At 39.5% G+C, this 20,094-nt stretch overlaps 2 protein-coding genes across 2 annotated transcripts; one reads left to right on the top strand and one right to left on the bottom strand.

Annotated features, from left to right (window-relative positions):
• Positions 1–1,305: 1,305 nt before the first annotated feature.
• On the bottom strand, positions 1,306–7,478 carry med6 (mediator complex subunit 6). The gene is made up of 8 exons (XM_033642220.2): positions 7,415–7,478; positions 4,874–5,033; positions 4,486–4,577; positions 4,253–4,335; positions 4,041–4,149; positions 3,739–3,854; positions 3,588–3,615; positions 1,306–2,018 (listed from the first exon to the last, which is right to left on the bottom strand). The coding sequence occupies exons 1-8, from the start codon at positions 7,434–7,436 to the stop codon at positions 1,888–1,890; spliced, it is 741 nt and encodes a 246-aa protein (XP_033498111.1). The 5' UTR covers positions 7,437–7,478; the 3' UTR covers positions 1,306–1,887.
• Positions 7,479–8,765: 1,287 nt separating this feature from the next.
• Positions 8,766–14,907, top strand: ttc9 (tetratricopeptide repeat domain 9). Its single transcript, XM_033642239.2, has 3 exons — positions 8,766–9,452; positions 9,874–10,056; positions 13,882–14,907. Exons 1-3 carry the CDS (start codon positions 8,969–8,971, stop codon positions 13,962–13,964), a joined length of 750 nt encoding a protein of 249 aa, XP_033498130.1. The 5' UTR covers positions 8,766–8,968; the 3' UTR covers positions 13,965–14,907.
• Positions 14,908–20,094: the final 5,187 nt, after the last annotated feature.

Raw genomic sequence — 20,094 nt, 5'->3', positions numbered from 1 at the left:
CCATTAGCCAATTAGGAGCAGGGATCAAACGTGACCAAATGGCGCCACCTGCTGGTCACACACACACACACACACACACACACACACACACACACACACACACACACACACACAGTGGTCTCATTTCAAACTCATTTTCTGTTCGATTATAGCAGAAGCACTCTGATTCTTAAGCACCATTACAGCAGTGTGAAAATACTTAATTACAGGTAAAAGTCCTGCATCCAGAGGACAATACAGAAGTATATAAAGTAAAAGTATTCTTCAGTGTGTACGTGACATTGTACAGTTGCAGATGCAGGTTCTGATGTGAGAGGAGATGACAGTAGACAAAAGTTCTGCAGCAGACATTTGTTTTCATTTTCTTATTTTTCAAACCTTTCTCTCATCTTGTTTTTGTGTAATATTGGATCATTTTACCTCTTTAGTTTTCATATTATGTTTTTATTTAAAAGTTTTATTTTTTATTTATAGTATTTATAGTTTTATTTAAAACTATATATTTTGCATCTTACTGTTATCTAGTCTTTATATTTAGCACCTTACTTTTGTATTTTGCACCTTACTGTCATCTAACTTTTACATTTTGCACCATAACTATTTTCTTTTAAAATATTTTGTACGTTACTGTTATTTAGTGTTTAAATATTTTGCATCTTACTGTTATCTTTTTATATTTTGCACCTCGTTAACTTTTTTTTAAATATTTTGCACCTTAATGTTATATTTTGCATCTTACTGTTGTCTAATTTTTATATTTTGCACCTTATTGTTATCTAGTTTTTATATACTGCATATATTTTGTATATTCCACTCTTTGTATCTGCACTCTTCTAGCTATGTATTGCAACTGTTGCACAGGGAAAAGGGAAAAGTCTATTTGGTGAAAATGCTAATATCATGTAGACATCTGAGATGTGACAAGGGCCCTAACTACAGTGTTTTTGGAAAGGTCACAAGCCAACAAGGTAAGTAACCACTGCATTCACTGCACATCTGTGACTCTAGATTGTATTTAAATACAGAACTTGAGTAACTGTACTAAGTTAATTTCCAACAGTGCTGACCATCATGTCTGATGTGTGTGGTAAGGCACTACAGGGCGCTGAGGGCAGGTAGACATGGCAGCAGAGCAGCTGTACTGAGTAATGTTGATAGAAATGTCTTGAGTTATGAGACACTGATAATGACTCAGCTACATATCCAATATATCTTAGATGATATTTAGTTTAAATCATGAGGAAAAACTGTGATCAAGCAAGACTCAACACTGTTACTAGACGAGAACAATCCGACACATCAGGAAACAGTCTCTGATACATTTTAATACAAAACACAAAAGTATTCCTTACAAAAAAACAGATCAAAGTGTTTGTAATCAAAGAGAGGTGCTCGTGTCAAAAAGCTTTTTACTCTTCAGATGAGATGATGCATTACGACACATCACCCTGTCAGGCAGACCAGGAATTAAACTGTCCTGTGAAGTCACTACAACACAAATATTATGCTGATGTCAACAGTAAACCGACACTGATGCTGATGTCAGCTTATCATCGAGAAAAAAGACCTCATCCTTAGTGAGAATACTGCTAAATGCCTGCTGACATCAGGCCGTTAACCCCTGCTGGTCCCACAGCTGCCTGAAGTGTCCATGATGCCAAACCCATTACATGTGCAAGACTAAGGTTACAGTGTAAAAGGAGCCCTGGCACTGAGACAAACCACTGACACTTTGTGTGCCAGTTTCTTAGCTTCCTGTAAACTGATCAAATGAGCAGAGTGGTGGACGATGTTGCAAATTTGGAGAAGGAATAAAAATACTCCAAAGCTGTTCTTTCAGTCGGTGCTGTAGGACGTTACGTTTCCTTGCCACGTGGAGGACGACTATCACTGTAACCTTGCTCTCTTCTCAGGAGGCGGTTTGCTTGGTGGAGCCGGGGCGGAGGACTTTGTGGCTGGTTCCCTTTCCTCCTGTTTGACAGCCTCTGCAGGAGGTTCAGGCTCTTTCTTCACCTCAACTGTAACACAAGAGCATGCAGTTAAAGGAAGAGCCGTGGATTTGGTTAATATTGAGCATCAAATATCTGAACACCGTCTGTCTGTCTCTCTGATGCTTCCTCATTATATTGCTTTGTGTTTTTTGTATTGTTCTCTTATTATACTGCTCTTTGTTCTTGTACAGTTTACTTATTTTACGTACTTATGTATTGCTTTGTATTATTTTCTACTGATGCTTCCTGTTGGCACTCTGTCCCTCTGCTGCTGTAATGTTGCACATTTCCTTGGTGTAGGACAAACAAAGGATTACCCTATCTTATCCTATCTACTTTTACATGCATCTATATCTATCTATCTTAAATTTCTCAATGTAAAATCAATGTTATATTAGCGCTACAAGTCACGCATAGACCAAAGGTTAGTGTAGGAATACCACAAGTGCACACACAATGAAAATGCATAACCATAGACAGGCAAAATCTGAATGAAAGAACATAACCTCATTTACAACTAGAGCTGCAATGATGAATCTATTAGTTGTCAACTATTAAATTAATCACCAACTAATCTTTTGATTGATTAATTGGTTTGAGCAATTTTTTTTAAGAAAAAAAAAAAAAGTCAATTAAGCAGTGAGGAACGGTCAACAAAACTATCAAATACTGGGAAATATATAAAGGAGGCAAGGGGGAAATTTACTCAGTATAAATGAATTCATAGCTTTTACTTTACTCCTTCTAACTTGTACAGGATGGGTATGTTGGAAATGTCAGATGGAAACACAAACATTTCTACATGTAATCTGGGAATGTAAACTGGTTAACCCATTTTGGGAAAAAGTTGTGGCTCACATAGGGAAGTGGTTGGTTCCTAAATCACCAACGTGATGCCTTAGGGGGGGAGAAACAAAACTGTCGCATGTATCAAAACATGACCTTGTTATGATAAATGTAGGAGTTGTCACAGCTGCTTCTGAAAGAATACATCGCCTCCAGATTTTGAAAAATTGAGGGAATCTATGTTTCCCTCAAACTGTGTCATACGAACACATGTTAGGGTCAGCAATGAGGATGAAAGCTTTGAGAAGTCTTGGGCAGGCTTTTTTAGTTTGTAATATGTCTGTTGAACTGTAACAATGTGGTGTTTAGTTGTACCACTGTGGACGCTAAATTACTATAATGGTTATAAGAATATGTAGCTACCAGGTGCCTGTAGATATGTTCCAATGACAGTAACAGTACCAATAACAGTACGGTTGTTTATATCAGATTTGACCGATTTGATTAAAAAAAAAAAAGAATTATTTTTTAAAAAAAAAAGTCAAAATACACTGATTTTAGCATTTTAAATGTGATTATTTTCTGGTTTCTTTTCTCCTTTATGACAGTACATTAAACATCCTTGGGTTGTGGTCAAAAAAAAAATTGAGGACATCATCACTGGGCTTTGAGAAACACTGATTAACATTTTTCACCATTTTCTGACATTTTAGAGACCAAAAACGTAACTATTCATTGACATTTATGACAGACTCCATTTATTCTGTAACTTTAGGATCTAAGTTTAACACAACTATATTAAGGTCATACCTGGAATAGGCTTCTCGCCAGGCTTAGGCTGAAATTACACAAAGAAAAACAGTATTACTAAGATGCAATCACATTAACATTATAGGAAATTTCAAAACAAAAGACTGAGACAATTTGACAGCAGTAATGTTTTTGTTAGTGTAACATGTACCTGGTAAAACGTTGGTGGAAACTTTGACCTGAGGTCCAAAAGGAGTGTGTCAACACGGTGCCTCTGAAACAGTGAACTCGGTTCCTCTTTTTTCTTCGACTTGGGTTTGGCTTTTTCTGTAAAAGAGCCAAAATCATCATATGAAACTTGTACTCACTATTATAAACATTCTGGGACTGCGGGGTTCTTGGGGTCTTCACGATTTGTTGTTTTAATATCTGTGAAGTCGTTACAGGAACTGCCGATAAAACTACCACCCAGATGTCTCCACTGTAAATATAAACGAACTGCTGAAACCTCACCTCTCTCTTCCTGGTCCTTGAAGTGCCACCAGTATCCTTTAGATGGGTGATAGCGGCAGTAAGACATGGCCTCATCAAAAGCAGACTGGATTCCATGGACAGCAGAAAGCTAAAACAGATGTGATTTATGTGTTATCAAACTGCACCCTCCAACAGCCTTTATAAAACTCTGTCCCAGGTGCATTTTATAGGATTGAATTAGAAATTCTCACCGCTCTGGAGCTGATAACGGTTCCCAGGTCTGGGGCCTGATACACCACTCCTGCTATGATGTAGTAGTCGGCCAAGGGAATCACTGGAGGGTGAAAACATAAAGTGGAAGAGGCGATAAGAAAGATTGTGTGTATGTTGACATTCCTGTGACAGCCATGAGTATGAGCTTATATAATCACAATCTAATTACTTGTACTCAAATAAAATAAACATACTACGCTACACTGCTCACCTTGTGTTGGTGACTGCCTCTGTTGTTTCCTGATTATATAAAGAATGGGCTCCTGAGCATGAAGAAGGATGTACTCCACTCCCACCATCTGACTGAAAAATACACAGAAACAAGGTTTAATTTTAGTTTTGCAAATGTCACTCAGTACTACAGCTCTGTGCTGAAGATTTTTTTCCAACCTTAAAAACAGAACAAGTTGTTATAACTACTATATCTGAGTGTTTTATTCGGTTTTGTTTGAGCTCTGTGTGCTAATTAATTTGCATTCAGTATCTTCTTTGAGCTGATACCAATCTAAACTCAATGTGACACTTCATTTGTTTTTATTTATGTGCATTAATATTTAGTTATTTAGTAACACCAGATGAGCTGTGCAAGACAAACTTACTTCAGATGTTCTAGGGTGAGCCGCTGCATCTTCACTACCTCATTATTGCAGGTTCGGTCATAGAAGGGGTTACTTCTCTCAGAGAAGTAATCCAATACATTTCCAGGGTTCAGAATCGGCACCCAGCCGCTGTCCACCCAGGATATCCCCAGAAGGTTGTCTGCAAATTGGATGAAAAATGTAATAAATGTCTGATGCTGAGGGCTGGTCAATTTTAGTAAATTTACAATGGTTACATGTGAAGTTCACAATGATGTTGGGATTTTGCGGAACACTTTTAAGACATGGATGAAGCAGGCAGTATTGTTCCTCAATATCACAGCCACAGGTTATAATGTGTGGCTCTGTTTTTCAATGTTGATAAAAGACAACTTCAGTCAGGACTTTGCCATCAAGACTGTGAGACCTGAGTAAGCATCTCAGAATAGCTTAACCCCCAAAACAATATAAGATAGAGCTTTATTTATCCAGAGAGAAATTGCTTTGCAGTAGTTGCAACACAAAGTTAGAGGAATGCCAATACAGAGCGTGCAATATACAAGAACGAAAATGTATAGCAAAAAAATCCAAAACAACATATACCAAACATAAATTCAATACAGAACTGAATGACAGTAAGGTGCAAAATACAAAGACTATTTGACCGAGGGGGAGCAAAATAGGGATGCACAATATTGGATTTTCTGCCGATATCTGATATGCCGATATACAACAACTCATTCAGCTGATAACAATACCGATATCGACATATCCACTTTTTCCCCACCTAATTCTAGTGACCCTCAAGTCTCTTCTGTAGTGGAATTAACATCATATTATACATGTATACTCTTATTGTGATGGCCCACCAGCAGATGGAGACATGAAATACAATACTTTTCAATGTATGCAATATTATTTTATTGTACAAAATAAGAAAAGCATTTTTGGCAATTGTGATAGCTCATTTTAAGGCCAGTATAGGCCGAAATTGATGACATGCTGATATTGTTGTGCATCCTGGGTGCAAAAGATACAAAAAAACAGCTAACACTTAGCTGCAAACTAGGGATGAGCAAGTACACCATTATCTGTATCTGTAATTTTTTAACCAACTAAATTATCTGTATCTGTACATGTACTCAAAAATGTGTGGACTTTAGACTGAATGTGGGTGAAGTTTAAATTGAAAGTGGGTGGGACCTAATTGGAAGTGTTTAATTCAAGCCTGATATGGGTTGATCAGAACCTTGAGCTTCAGGTCATTTCTTAACAAAGGAGTAAAATATAAATACAGGGACCCAAATGAGGATTTCCCTTCATCAGGAGTACAGATCTTGACACATTTTACTCAGATTCGTATAAAGTACATTATCTATACTCGTTTAATCTGAGTATTCGGCTCAACCATGGTGCAAAACGAAAGGTGCAATATCTACATTATATACACTCACATACACAGGTTACTGGTAAAAATTAAAACTACGCTTTAGAACAGTATGTCAACATATTAAGACCATAAATTTAGCCTTACTTTGCTAAAGCTTGGCCTTTAGTTTTTTTTAAGCTTTTTTGTTTGTTTGTAAATATCTGTACAAATTACTAATGACAGAACAAGATCAAGTCAAATCTTGCTTTGCATGTCTATGCTTCTGAGTTTCTTGCTGTTGTTGTTGGTTGAAAGTAAGGTTGCGACGGTATGAGATTTTCACGGTCTGATAACCGTCTCAGAAAATACTGCAGTTTCCTGGTATCATGGTATTACAAAATGTGTGTTATCATCAGTCAGAATGACTCTTAAAGGGATGAAAATGGAAGTGTTAGTATCAGTTAAACAAACGTCCTATTACTATAACTGAAGCTTGAAACCATTTTGTTAATACTAGTATGTGTAAATAGTCTCCCCTTTGAAAATAGCTAAAATAAAGGGGAGATTCAACGTGAAGTTTCAATTCTTTTTGTCAATATCGTGGATAAGAAAATGTACATGGTACATGGTATGATAACCGTCAACTCTGATATCATGGTATACCCTGGAACCAGTATATCGCTGCAACCCTAGTTGAAAGTATTCCAGTTTGATATCAGTATCACGTTCAAATAAAAAACATTAACATAAAGAATAGCATCTATTAGTGATTGCAATTTCATTGCCAACGTCTCTGCTTTCAGTTGTCGGTAACGTTAGTTAACAGTAACGGAGTTCTCAATGACCTTAGTGTTATGGAAATTTTTCTATAACTTCATTCAAACCCTCTTCGACCAGCAACATTACTGGAATCTAAATGTGGCCTCAAATTCGTTGCTTTATCGACCACTCTGGCAGCCAGCCAGCATTAGCTAAATTAGCCTACATGCTAATGAAAGCGGAGATGCTAATCGTTGCTAACGTTAGCTTCTAGCTGTAACAAATAACACGCCAACGGCAAATACACACAGCAGCTTTATCTCAAGTGTTCAAATAAAACACTTAAATTGTCGTTTTATCAAATATCACAACGGCAAAAAAATAAAAACACGGAAATAGCTGTCTAACAAATATTAAACCGGTGATTTAGCTACCTCTGAAATCCACCGCCGCCATGATGTAAACAAATTGTCCCACAGAGAGGACGTCTGCGGAGTGCTTCCGGTCGTAGTTTGATGACGTTATGGTATTAGTTTTAATTGGTTAAATTGGAATAAAGGGCACGAATAAAGCGTTTCAAATGTATTTTAATAAAAGGAAAAATGTGTGTATTATTTTGACTTCATTGCTATATTGTAATATTAGGCTTTTATGCCTCCAATACATATAAAAACACAAATCTCAGAGCACATTTCATTAGAAAGTCAACAGTAATCTAGATATGACAACTTGACAATATTGTATTTGCACTTTCATGTCATACAGACCCTTAAATTGAATTTTATTTAAGAGATGTTGTGTTTGTGCTTGACAACAACCGTCTACATCCCAATGAAGACACTTGATATGGCAAACAAGCATCAGTCTGAGCATTACGCAATCACTCACATGTAATAGTTTTCATGGTTCGTGTTCTTTATTTCTGATCAACAGCATTTGCTCCAGAGAGCTGAAATTCCAGAGACACACCCAGACAGCTGAGTTCACTGCTCCTGTGAGTGTGACAGGACAGATGGATTAAAGCTTGGTGCATATACACAAGCTTAGACACGCACTCAGCCGCGGTGTTGATAAAATGGCAGTCAAAATGAGAAGCTCCTTTTGTCAGGACAAAAGGCACGACCGCATTCATCACCTAGCTGTCTGCTCCCCTTTCCATAATAGAGGCTGATAACACCATTACCCTGCATAAACCCCGGTTTGAATGACATCATAGCCTGTCATTAGGGGCTGAAGTCTGTCATGAGTGGGTCCAAAGTGGCTGCGCAGAATGCGAGCAGTCTGGAGGGGAGGCAGGCTGCAGGCTGCTCGGGCGAGAGACGACAGGCTGGATGATGTTTATCTGATTCATCCGAGTGGAGATGACTGCATTCCTCCAATGTGAGATAAGAGTGAGAGACTGAAAGGGAAATTTTAGGTGAAGGAGGGGGCTGATATTCAATGCGTAAAGTGCTCCTGTTATATAGTGTAAGGATGCTGGAATATTCAACGACGAATTCTCTAATTTAAAAAAAAGTTTCATGTATTTTATTGGTGCGTAATTAAAAATCGAGCTGACAGAATTGAGGCATGTGGGTCTTTTTTCTAAACATGATCTGAGTTTCCCTTTGTGACTAAAACATCAGCCCAAATTATCCACAAAGAAAACAGTGTGCAGTTTGCAAACAAGCTGATAATTAAATTGTCTCCAAATAAACTGATAATATAATCAGACCCTCTCTTCTTCCTGCTGGAGGACCCCCATGGGACCACGGGCACTTACACTCATCGACCAATCGGATTGTCGGAGGGGAAAAACATGAGAGCAGGCTCCGACGGAGGAGCGCGCATCGCATCGCGCAGGGTTGCGCACAGAGAAGACGTAGCTGCGACACTGGCGAGGCGAAGACGCGTCTACACGGCCGAGAGGATGCACTGAAGGAGCCTTTAAATTCCCAGCTAATTTACAGCCGGGCGACAGAGCAGCTGTAATAACATAATATACAAATATGAGCGTGATCCAGGCCGGGCATGACGGCAGGGGGGACGGCAGCGGCAGAGGCAGCCACACCGACAACGGCGGCGGCTCCCCGAGGCTCCAGCAGTGCGCTCAGCCTCCCAACAGCAGCAGCAGCAGCAGCCGGACCAAAGATGCCAGATACCAGCAGCAGCTCCAGCAGCAGAGGCATCATGGTGGGTCGATGCTCAAACAGCCATCACTCAACGAGCCAGCCGACGTCGTGAGACGGGCGCTGGACTTCAAGTGCCAGGGCACCCAGTGCTACAAGGATAAGAAGTACCGAGAGGCGATTGGCAAGTATCACCGCGCTCTGCTGGAGATAAAGGGGCTGTGCAGGGTGCTGGGGGATCCGGACACCAGCTCCAAGCCCCCGTCCACCCTCCTGCCGACCATCAGCAAGTCCACCCGGCTGACAGATGAGCAGAAGGGGGCCATGGAGAATGCAGAGCTGGAGTGTTACAACAGCTTGGCCGGTATAGGAGACATTTCTCTCATATTTTACACACACACACACACACACACACACACACACACACACACACACACACACACTACATTTATCTGCTGTCTTTTCAGCAGAGGAAAAGATTCTGGGAATACTCCTGAGCTCATGAATGATTCATAAAGAGTATGACTCATTCTCAGGCTTACCCCACTATCTGCCTCACTTTCTTTTGATATCCACTTCATACTGATGGTCGCTATATTTATTCAGCCCTTAGCAGATTCAGTCATTATATTTGTTATATAAAATAATTAACCAAAGAACCCATCCTATCTCGGTGCCTGACAGGACACACATCAGTACTTGTGCTGTATAATGAAATTCAAACACTGGCTCATGCTGTAACTTTTTTTCTACCCCCTCTGTCATTTCCTTTTTTCCTCCTCTAGCCTGCTTGTTGCAAATGGAGTTGGTGAACTATGAACGAGTGAAGGAATACTGTCTCAAAGTGCTTCACAAGGAAGGGAAGAACTTCAAGGCTCTGTACCGATCCGGCGTGGCGTATTACCATCTAGGAGACTTCCAGAAGGCCCTGTACTACCTGAAGGAGTCACACAAACAGGAACCATCAGGTCAGTGGGTTTGTTTCCATGACAAACATACACAGCAGGGGATTAGACCACAGATCACCATTTGATTTGGTTTGCAGCCACTTACTTCTACTCTGCTACATTTAAGAGGGAAATATTTTAAACTCTACTGAATTTATTTACAGCTTTAATTACTGGTCACTTTACACACAAAATGTGTAATCAACATAAATAAGATGCATCGCTATATCCTCCTGAGACCTGAGCTTTTGTTTGGTATGCATTTTTAATTTCTCCTAGCTATTTGGGATCAGTAGGACTTGATAAGTATTAAAAACTAAGTATTGTCTTTGATCAGGAAGTAGTTTTTGAACTAAATTATGTCTACATATGGGGACATTGGGTTGGTAACTGTATGAATTTTCCTTGCTCTGTACCCCAAGCGAGGAATGTCTTATTGTCTGGAGCAACAGTCTGCCACAGCTAATTGGCCTGTCCCAGTGTCCACAAATGAGATGATAATAAAGTCTCAATGTCCTCAAATAAATACTTCCTCATTAACAGTATCTTGTTACTGTTGCTTAAATTGGCCAAATTTGTTGCCATATCAAACTACAAACATTATTAAGCATAAATAAACAAGTTTCAACCATAAAATGTGATCAGGTTTTGGACCTTGTCCACTTTTGTGTCGGGATCGGCTGCAGACTGACTTGGCAGAGATGGCTGCCATCTTGTTTTTACATGGATAAGTGTATTGTGCTCTTACTGCCACTAGATGGCACAAAAAAGTGTCCACGGACTAGGACAACAGTTCTAAGCTAAGCAGAATGGAGTATAAGGTGCAGCAACCTAAAATGTGATGTGCTCCTATGAGGACACAGGGTCTCAGGAGGATAGATAAAACTGCCCAACAGTATATAAAGTCATTAGTTAGCTCCACTCAGAGCAGCTCCAACTTTAAAATGCCGCTCACAGGTTAATGCATCACTGATAATAATCCAGTAATATAATATAGGAAAATAAAACTTTAACAGGATGTATCGTCGGCACTTTTCACAGCAGACTTTTTTATTTGTCCCAGTAGAGAAAGCGCATTTGTTGCTGATAACATTAACGATGGCTCTGCTCTGTTCAGGTGTCCCAGTAAATAATTACAGTGAGCCAGCAGCTAAATGGAATTCAGCCATTATTTATTTCATTATAGAGTGCTGCAGGGGGATTTCTTTCCATTGGATTTTGGATTATTGCAGAAAATAAGCTCTGTGGAAAACAGGCATTTATAATACTTACATGTTTTGTTCAGCAAGATAATCTTCACAAATGAACGCCGCTGCCATGATTTTTGAAGCATAAATGCAATTGCCAGAATTAAAAAGCTGATGTTAGGCTATAAATGAGCTCTCTATGGTCACATGACGTCAACGCCGCTACCACAACGAGGCTGTAAAGTCGTGGTCGGTGTGATGATGCTCTGTAATCTCATTTAGCCACTTATGAGCAACTGCTCTTTTTTAGACATGTAACAGCTTCAAAATTCATGAGTAGGGTAATTATTGGTGCATTTTGTGTTGTAGAACAACAATTGAAAATATCTTAAGGTTGTGTTAACCACAAACCTTATTTCAGGCATCTGACCAAAAACCCACTGACTTTGAGAAGAGTCAATGGGAAAGTGCAAACATGCTACCTTTTTTCCATGTTTTAGGACTTGTTCCTCCAGCACTTTATTTACACCTGTGCTTTTCCTACTGTGACATGTCATAATGGCCTATAGACCTGAGTTATATGAGATATATGCTGGGGAGCTAATTAGGGGATTGGAAACATGTGCGCAGGTGGATGTTAATATCAGGTAATGACTCAGGGTACAAAACACCACTGCAGGGCAAGAGAAGAATAGAAGGCTAGTGACTGGCTGGAGGAATGATGTAAAAATATTAAGAGCTGGATGCAGCCATGACAGTGAAGGTGCCCTGTGGAGGCTTCTGGTACACATACATTTACATTCAGTGTTATAAATGAAAACACTGGGTATCTTTGAGGTCTAACAAACAGTGCACTTCCACTCCTGATAAAATCATTTATAGAGCTGGGCTGGTTGTACAAACCACCTTAAGTCCTAGTTAAGGTTTCCTACAAATAAAATCAATTGCACAAAACACTCTTAAGTGTTCGCCTTAAGGTTTCCTTAACATGTTCACTTAAGTATTTTTAGCTTGCACTTTAGTTTGGTCTTGCACTTGTTCTTTTGATTCTATGCTATATTTTTGACTAAATTAATTTTGTTGCAATTTCTTCCCTACAATCGTTTTCTATTTCTGGAATTTGGGAATCAAATTTACTTTGTAGTTTTCTGCTTTCTATGATTGTATTCCTCCAGAAGTATAATCTTTTCCTCCAATATGGTTATTTTCTTCTGCTATTTTCTCACTATCTAACTAAAGGCAACTTTGTGAGACGATAACAGGCAACACAAGCGTGAGTCCAAGCAAACAAACAATCTCCATGGAAACTTTTACCGCTGTAAAATCCCTTTCAGTGCAGTAAATTAGTTTTTCCTTAGCAAAGGAAACCTTTAAAGGGATTCTGTGCAACTGTGTAAGTCCATTGACTAAGGAGAAATTAAGGAGAAAACCTATGGTGTTCTGTGCAACCGGTCCATTGTTCTTAAAATATTTTAATTTAATTTAATTTTTAATATTTTATTCTTCATAGTTTACATTGATGTTTACTAGCTTGCAGTCTTCTTGTTCCCTGCCTTTGTTGGCACATTGATTAGTTTCTTAGCATGTTACTGCCACCTGGCCAAGCCAATTACCTGCAACTACATGGATGTTTCACCCGGCCTGACGTGGCTGATGCACTTTGCACAGTTGATGCCACAGCGTCCTTGGTAGTGTTGAGTTCGGACAATAAACTGCAGGTTCAGAATAATCATCGTGTTTATTCATAGCACCAAATCCCGGCTGAATAAATGTCCATTTCTTTATCTTTCATTCAAGCCGAACACACAGCATGTTGCACACTATCCCGCACCACAGCGATCAAAAACCTTTCGCTCATCTGGGGTGAAACACCTGCAGGCAAAAATGTTGCTCCTGCCTCTATACACTAGTGCTCAAAATATCAATACATAGTACATACAATTGATGTCTGCTGATATATTTGCCTCTTACAACTACCATCCAAAAACTCCATAGGGTACCTTTAATGTTTATGTTTATTGGACTCTTCATCAATTGTAACATCTGTGCAGGCCTCCGAGAAACCTCTCAGGAGCTTGCAGTGGTCCCAAGGCCTCATTTAAGCGACCATGGATATGAGTAACACAGACTAACCATCTAAGACTCTCACTTGTCTCACTCACAAGGTTCCTATTGTTTAAAATGTTTGATACGTGGCCTCTTTTGTGATACTACAGCGCATGTAGTTGGTTTTTGAATGATCAGCTAAAGACTAATCAGTTTGTTGAGAGCATTGGTAGGACTTATCTATCTTATCAATTTTTTTAAATGTGAAGGTAGAATGGTTCATCTCTTTGCATTGAGTGCTTTGCTGTTGTCATACAAATATACAGTAACTGCAGTTTTGTTAATGTTTAGCCTGATTGTTTGCCAGTGTTGGTGCTGTAAGACCTTTTTAAAACCAAGCAGGATAAACTAAAAAAAATGCATGGTGTTTTATCTGAAAACAAAAACGTATTTATTTTATTGTTCCTGAAATAACATTTCCAAAAATCATTTCCTGTAGCTGCTTTTACTATGCCACGAGTTTAGTTTAAGTGGAAGATTTATGAGCATACTGATGCACCATTTCCTGTCTGAGCAGGAAATAAATCAGCCTTTTCCTGTCTTTGTTTTCCAGACACCAATGTCATCCGCTACATCCAGCTGACAGAGATGAAGATTCGCCGAAATGCCCAAAGGGAAAAGAAAGAGGCGACATAAGTGCTGGCTGTCTCACGACTTCTCACTAGTCATAAATTTCCAGCCTTGCTGTGTGCCACCCAGACCTTACACACCATGAGTCAGAGGTCCTGGTGTGAAGAGATATTTGTTTGCTTTTGCCTTGCACAGCATCCGGTTGCCAGTTACGTGATTGAACTTCATCGTTGTGTGCTTGAAGCATTTCTTTTTTTAATTTTAAATCGTACCAGATACTGAGTTTCTGTCTCCAGGCCACCAAATTTATCTAGTATGAATCCATCCCAAGTATTTTTTAACCATTACAAACTGATGCACTGCCAGTCCAAACATTGCACATACAGGCCAACACTTGTGATAGAGACAGGAGCAACAAGTTCCATAGAGTGAGTCCAGCATGTCTGCAGGCGAGTGTAACTGTAAATTAGCACGTGCCCTCGCACAAGATGTCTCTTGAATGGCATGGAGTGAATGAGTAACAGCCACCTACACTCCTATCACCATACTTTGATTTCGAAAGTACAACAAAAGACACTTTTTTTATACTCACGATGATATCTGAGATAATGGTGCTTTCATCTTTAACTCAAATGATCAAGGACATCAAGAGCACATGGTTGCTAATTGCAGTTTGAACTTAAGAGACATATCACAAAATGTAAATAGGTTACTTTATATAAATCATGACAAATATAATGGAGAGACAAGCTATTTGTGTTTATTGATGCCAAAACAAAGCACTTCATTCACAGCATTTACTGTATCAACAAATACTGTATGTTTACTGTAAAGGTATGCGTGTAATAAATGTGTCACTTGATTGAAGTACTTTTTTGTTGTGCTGAAGCCGTGAATTTCTCTTAAATTTTTTTAAGTTAAATTTTCCTTCTATGTACCTCTTAAGCTAAAATAGATCTATGGAAAAATGCTGATGAAAGCACATGTGTAAATAAATAAGTGAAACAAGGCTGATTGAAATTATTTCATATCTTATCACATTGGTAGCTGCCATGATGATGCATTGGTAATAAGTTGGATCACAGAGTTGATTTTCTGGAGAATAATATGAGATGTATGCGGATATGATACAGGCAAATATTTATAAGTGGAAAGATATGTTTTAAAGTAATAGAGTGCACCAGGGATGACGGTTTTCTGTCGGTTGACGCATACGTTTGCATCAGCCTGGTTCCCTATCAGATTTTTTCCTTGCGTTTTGGATTATTGCTGAAAATAAAAACTCAGGGAGGGAAACACAAGTGCAGAAATGCTGACTAATGTCCATGTTTTAGGACCCACTCTATTATCACCATTTAAAGTTGGTATGATGACTTGTTAGCAAACAGTTGCCCATTGACACATTAACAGACATACTGGAGTCACATTTCTGTCCACCTAATGACATAGAGCCCGATCTCACTCTGAAGTTGTCGAAATCTGGCTCTTGGGCAGTGACTTGCGGCATCAGAAACCAACGAAGAAAGGCATCATTTAATGTCGGCATGATACGCGGCCGGTTGCTGTTATAGTTAACGGTGCCTGGAAGTATCAGGAAACGCAGCAGGAAGAGGACGCAAGTTAAGCCAGTGAAAGTCCGACTGGGGCTGATGGGTCCAACAAACACCAACTTCCACTCGAGGGTGTTGTTCGCGTCCCTTAAAATAAGCCAAACCTTGTTCTTTGTACCCAGAATACCTTGCACGTAGTATCTGGATGTGGAAAGTCCATGACCAAATGTCAATATGTGACAAGGTCGGAGTGAGAATGTGTTGTGACACAACTTCAATATTCACTCTATTTGTTGTTAGTCTCCATCGACTTCTGAAGGAAATATGAGACTCTATAGGTGCTAAAGTACGCTTGCCAGCTACCTATTTCATCTTTCAGTCTGCTGTTTGGTGCTAGGAAACCTCAGTTTGTGCCTCCTAGAATTATCATTAGCCACATTCAAGTTGCAATAGTCTCAAATAAACACTTAGGCCATGGCCACACCGCCCACGGAAGCGCCGCGAATAGCCTTGAAGCGCCAAGAAGTGAAGCCAGTTTCCTTTCGGCGCCCATGTTAACCGATTGTGTCATCCACACCGGCCGCGCCGCGCAGCTCCGCCGCCGGCCCTGCAGCGATCATTTTGGCGTCTGGTCTATTTTCTGCGCGAGCCGCGAGCGAATGTGTCAAGCCGGGCAGTTACCCATGATGGAAAAACAACAGCTGGGAGCAGAATCGCTTGTCGACCGGCGCGGAGAAATGCGCGTCTGATGTGAATGGAGGTGCTCCGGCTCGCACGAGAATTTCGGTGCGCTGCGCTTCGCAGGCAGTGTGGCCCTGGCGTTACCCTGCAAAGTAAAAAAAAAAAAAAAAAACCCTAGAGGGTTGTCAAAAAAATATAGGTATTTCAGGATCATCAAAGATGCTTCTAACCACCTGGGTTAAAAAAAGGGTGCTCAACGAATTTTACCTGCTTTGCAGGTTGCCTTGGTCCAAACAAAGATGGCAGCCGGCCAGCTACCTGGATAGGAAACAGAGTTGCAAAGCAGTTTAAAAATCTTTTTTATAGTGCAGATACGATAACCTGTTTTTTAGTTTTAGTTTTAGACATTATCCGGTAATTCTCTCTCTGAGAAAAGGATAATTACCATTGTGACTTGAATGTAGCTAATGCTAGTATATGAGTGGCACAAACTTAGGCTACCCAGCACCCAAGAGTTAGCGGTTAGCTGGTGAACATACTGGAGCACTTGGAAGTCTGGTTAAACAATCTACAGTACAAAGTTTCTCAAACATCCCTGGATAATTGCTTACCTCTCTGACTAAAATGTAATGCTAATACTGATACATACAAAGCACAAACTGTTGCTAGCCTCTGCTAGCTCCAGAGGGAAATATGTAGCTGATTAGCTGCTAAATGTTTCACTTCACCTGGTTATCACCAATACTAACTTTGGCTGTCTGCTGTAGGTGCCAAAAACAGTAAAGTGCATCTACTTACGTGTGAGACGCTCGTGCTTGTGATAGCATCAGAAGAGTCCTCCTTGGCTGAGCTGTAATGTTAGCTAGCTCAGTGGTGCTAGGTTAGCTAGCAGTAGATGCACGCTTCCTTATGCATGTTGATATGTTTGGAGGGTGTAGTTTGGTGGACAGAAAATAGTTCCTACATGAAACTGCTCACAACAAGGTCTGTGGATTATCTTGAGTAACGAGGTCATGATTTCTGGAAAGAGACATTGCTGTTGAGTTTTTCAAATGTATTTTTGGCTCTTTGAGCACCACAAGCCGAGTGCCATCTAGTTAATTATGACAGAGAGAAGGTAGACATCTCCATGGGAAATATCTTCAGCACTCGGCAATTCACACCAAAACAATCTAGACTGATAAATAGCACCACAGATAAGAGGAGAAATACGTATTTTTGATTTTGGGGTGCACTGTCCCTTTAAAAACCGAGGAACTGCTAAGGGGAAACAACAGACATATCAATATAATCAATTGTTAGCATAGAAATATAGATTATAGCTACTTAATTCAACAAGGAAACACAGGCCATTATAAAAGAAATGGTGACCAGTTGGATTGTTTACTATGATTTTACTCAAATCAGTGTGTTCCAGTGCAAATACAAGTCAGTCAGTAACAGTATTATTCCCAACCTGAACAATGTCCATCAGCAACAGTTAAGATCAGCTTATTCGTGGTAACATTTCAGACAGATAACGACACCTTGGCTTGCTACACCTCATTCAAGAGAGCTTTGTTTCAACTAGCACCTGTAGTTGAAATACTGTGTGTGTACATAGAGCATGATCACATTCTGCACAGTCCTCGGAGAAAAAGCATTCACGTTTACATGTACATCGGGTCACACTCGGGATAAAGACAGATCAGAGGACACAGTCCTCCAGGCTGAGAGGTCACTTAACATTTGAAAATGAAATGAGAGAAACAGGCATTAAGACCAGAGTCAGGGTTTCTATTTTCAAATAACTAATAATTAATTAGCTTTTTTTTACCTGACAGTTGATGGGTAGGATTTATCACAACTGACAGCACCATTAACCTGGTGCTTTCGCCAATATTGTGAGTTTCCTCATCTTGGAGGGTAGAAAAAAAACGGAATAATTATTTGAAAATAATATCAACCCCAGTTCATTCAAGACAAACACAGGCAAAATGTGTTAACAAAAAGTCATCAATGTGCACAGACCAGTTTGCATGCGTTTAGCCCAGTTGGATTTAGGGAATTTCTTTTTTATTACTGATTAATCTGATGAATATTTTCTCAATTAAATAACACCCATCCCAATTTCCTAAAGCCCAAGAATTTCGTGTTTTTCCAAGACAAGTCCAAAACCTCCAAAAATTCAGTTTACTTTCAGATCACACAAAGAAAAGCAGCATATTCTCGCAATTGAGATGCTGAAACCAGGATATGTTTAGTTTATTTAACTTAAAAAATGACTTCAACTATTAGAATTTTGATTAATCAACTAATTGTGTCAGCTTTTGTTCTCTAGTTGGGTTAAAACTACTTGCACCCTTGTTTAAGATGTTAAAAAACAACCTGAAAATTATTTAAAATGTGTGAAACATACATACGAATATGAAACAAGTGAAATGTGGCTGCATTTTGTTTGAACCACATTTAACGCTATGAACAATCACGGACATAAACGAGTGTCAAAAATCAAGGCAAATATAATTAATTATAAAAAATAAATTAATCAATAAATAAAGCAAAATAAATCAGGAATGAGCTTTCACATGCCACCAGGGCCTGCTTCACCTGTGAGCCACTCAACACTCGTGCATTTTGTTGCTTACATACTTTACAGCCCTCATTCTATCTTGATCAACAATTTATGAGGCAATTTACAGAGTTACAAATACAAAGTTCCCTTTTTAGTTTGGAGAAATGTTTCTCTGATGGGTTGGGATCCAAACAAGCTACACTGACAGGGTCACAAACAAAGAACGAACTCAATGTGGAATGAATGAGCTCTTCGATATATTTGGTCGTGATTTCCTGACAGTGTTTTCGGTCCCAATTCAAACCCAAGCAGCAGTGACATTCTTCGTAATAGTTCAGTTGACCATACAAAGCTCGAGACGGTGTCAGGCATTATTGTACTGACACCGTTTCAAGACTGTTGCTAATGCAAAGACGTACTCATATTATACAACAGCATCCCCCGTTCCTGGGAAATTACTGTGTACTACTGATTGGTGATGACAGGTGCTCGGTACGAAACAGGAATCCTTCAGCTACTAGCACAGGAGATTGGGTTATACAGATGAGTTCAAATAACACAACAAATTACAAATAAACAGAGACAGTGTTTTTGTCTTTTTTGACGATGGAAAAAAACCTGAAGCTTTACATTCATGATGCTTTCCAAAAAGTGCACTTCATTAAAATGCACAATCTTTAACGGAAGCTTGAAATTAAGAAACGAAAGTAAAGCTTTGTGAAACTGTCAACGCCTATCAAGCCATTAATCAGTTTATTTTCAAAGATAACATTTACATTTTAAAGGTTCTGTATGTAACTTTCAGAAAATCCTTGTTATTAGTGACACCCCTCTCTCTGAGGCCGTTAAATGAACTGCAGTTAGCATCCTGTTACTCCCGCTGCGGTGCTCGTACTCGGTAGCCACGAGCGAGCACCTGGGCATCGGCCAAAAAAGTGACAAACACAAGACTGACCGTGATTGGCCTCATAATGTTCAAACAAGGCTGGAAAATACATTTTAATCATATTTAGAATAACATTACTATCTGCAATGTTCCCACATTTTACTTGGACCATAGGGTGTCCCAGGAGTGAATTTGCGAAATCAGATGATAGCGAACGTCTGCCTCTGATTGGCTTACTCTGACATTCTTACACTTACCCTAACCATTCCCACTCCTCTTGTCAAAACCTAACCAATTTAACCAACAAAGGCAACAAGTACTCACCAATCATAGGAAGAGCAAGGTGCGTCATTCCTTTGCTATCCTAGGATTCACAAATTTGCACCCCAGGAATAAGTCCTAAAACCTGGAAAATGGGTAAGCATTTTCGTCCTCTCGGTTCCCTCTTCTCGAGGGTTTTTAGAATCGTTTTTTGGTTAGATGCCAGTTGTTATCGGTTACAGACGCAGCATGTGTACGGCCCCT

This window comes from Epinephelus lanceolatus, chromosome 15 (genome assembly GCF_041903045.1).
Source record: "Epinephelus lanceolatus isolate andai-2023 chromosome 15, ASM4190304v1, whole genome shotgun sequence".
NCBI lineage: Eukaryota > Metazoa > Chordata > Actinopteri > Perciformes > Serranidae > Epinephelus > Epinephelus lanceolatus.
The sequence above is the reverse complement of the archived record's forward strand: the minus strand, read 5'-3'. Positions and strand labels throughout refer to the sequence as shown.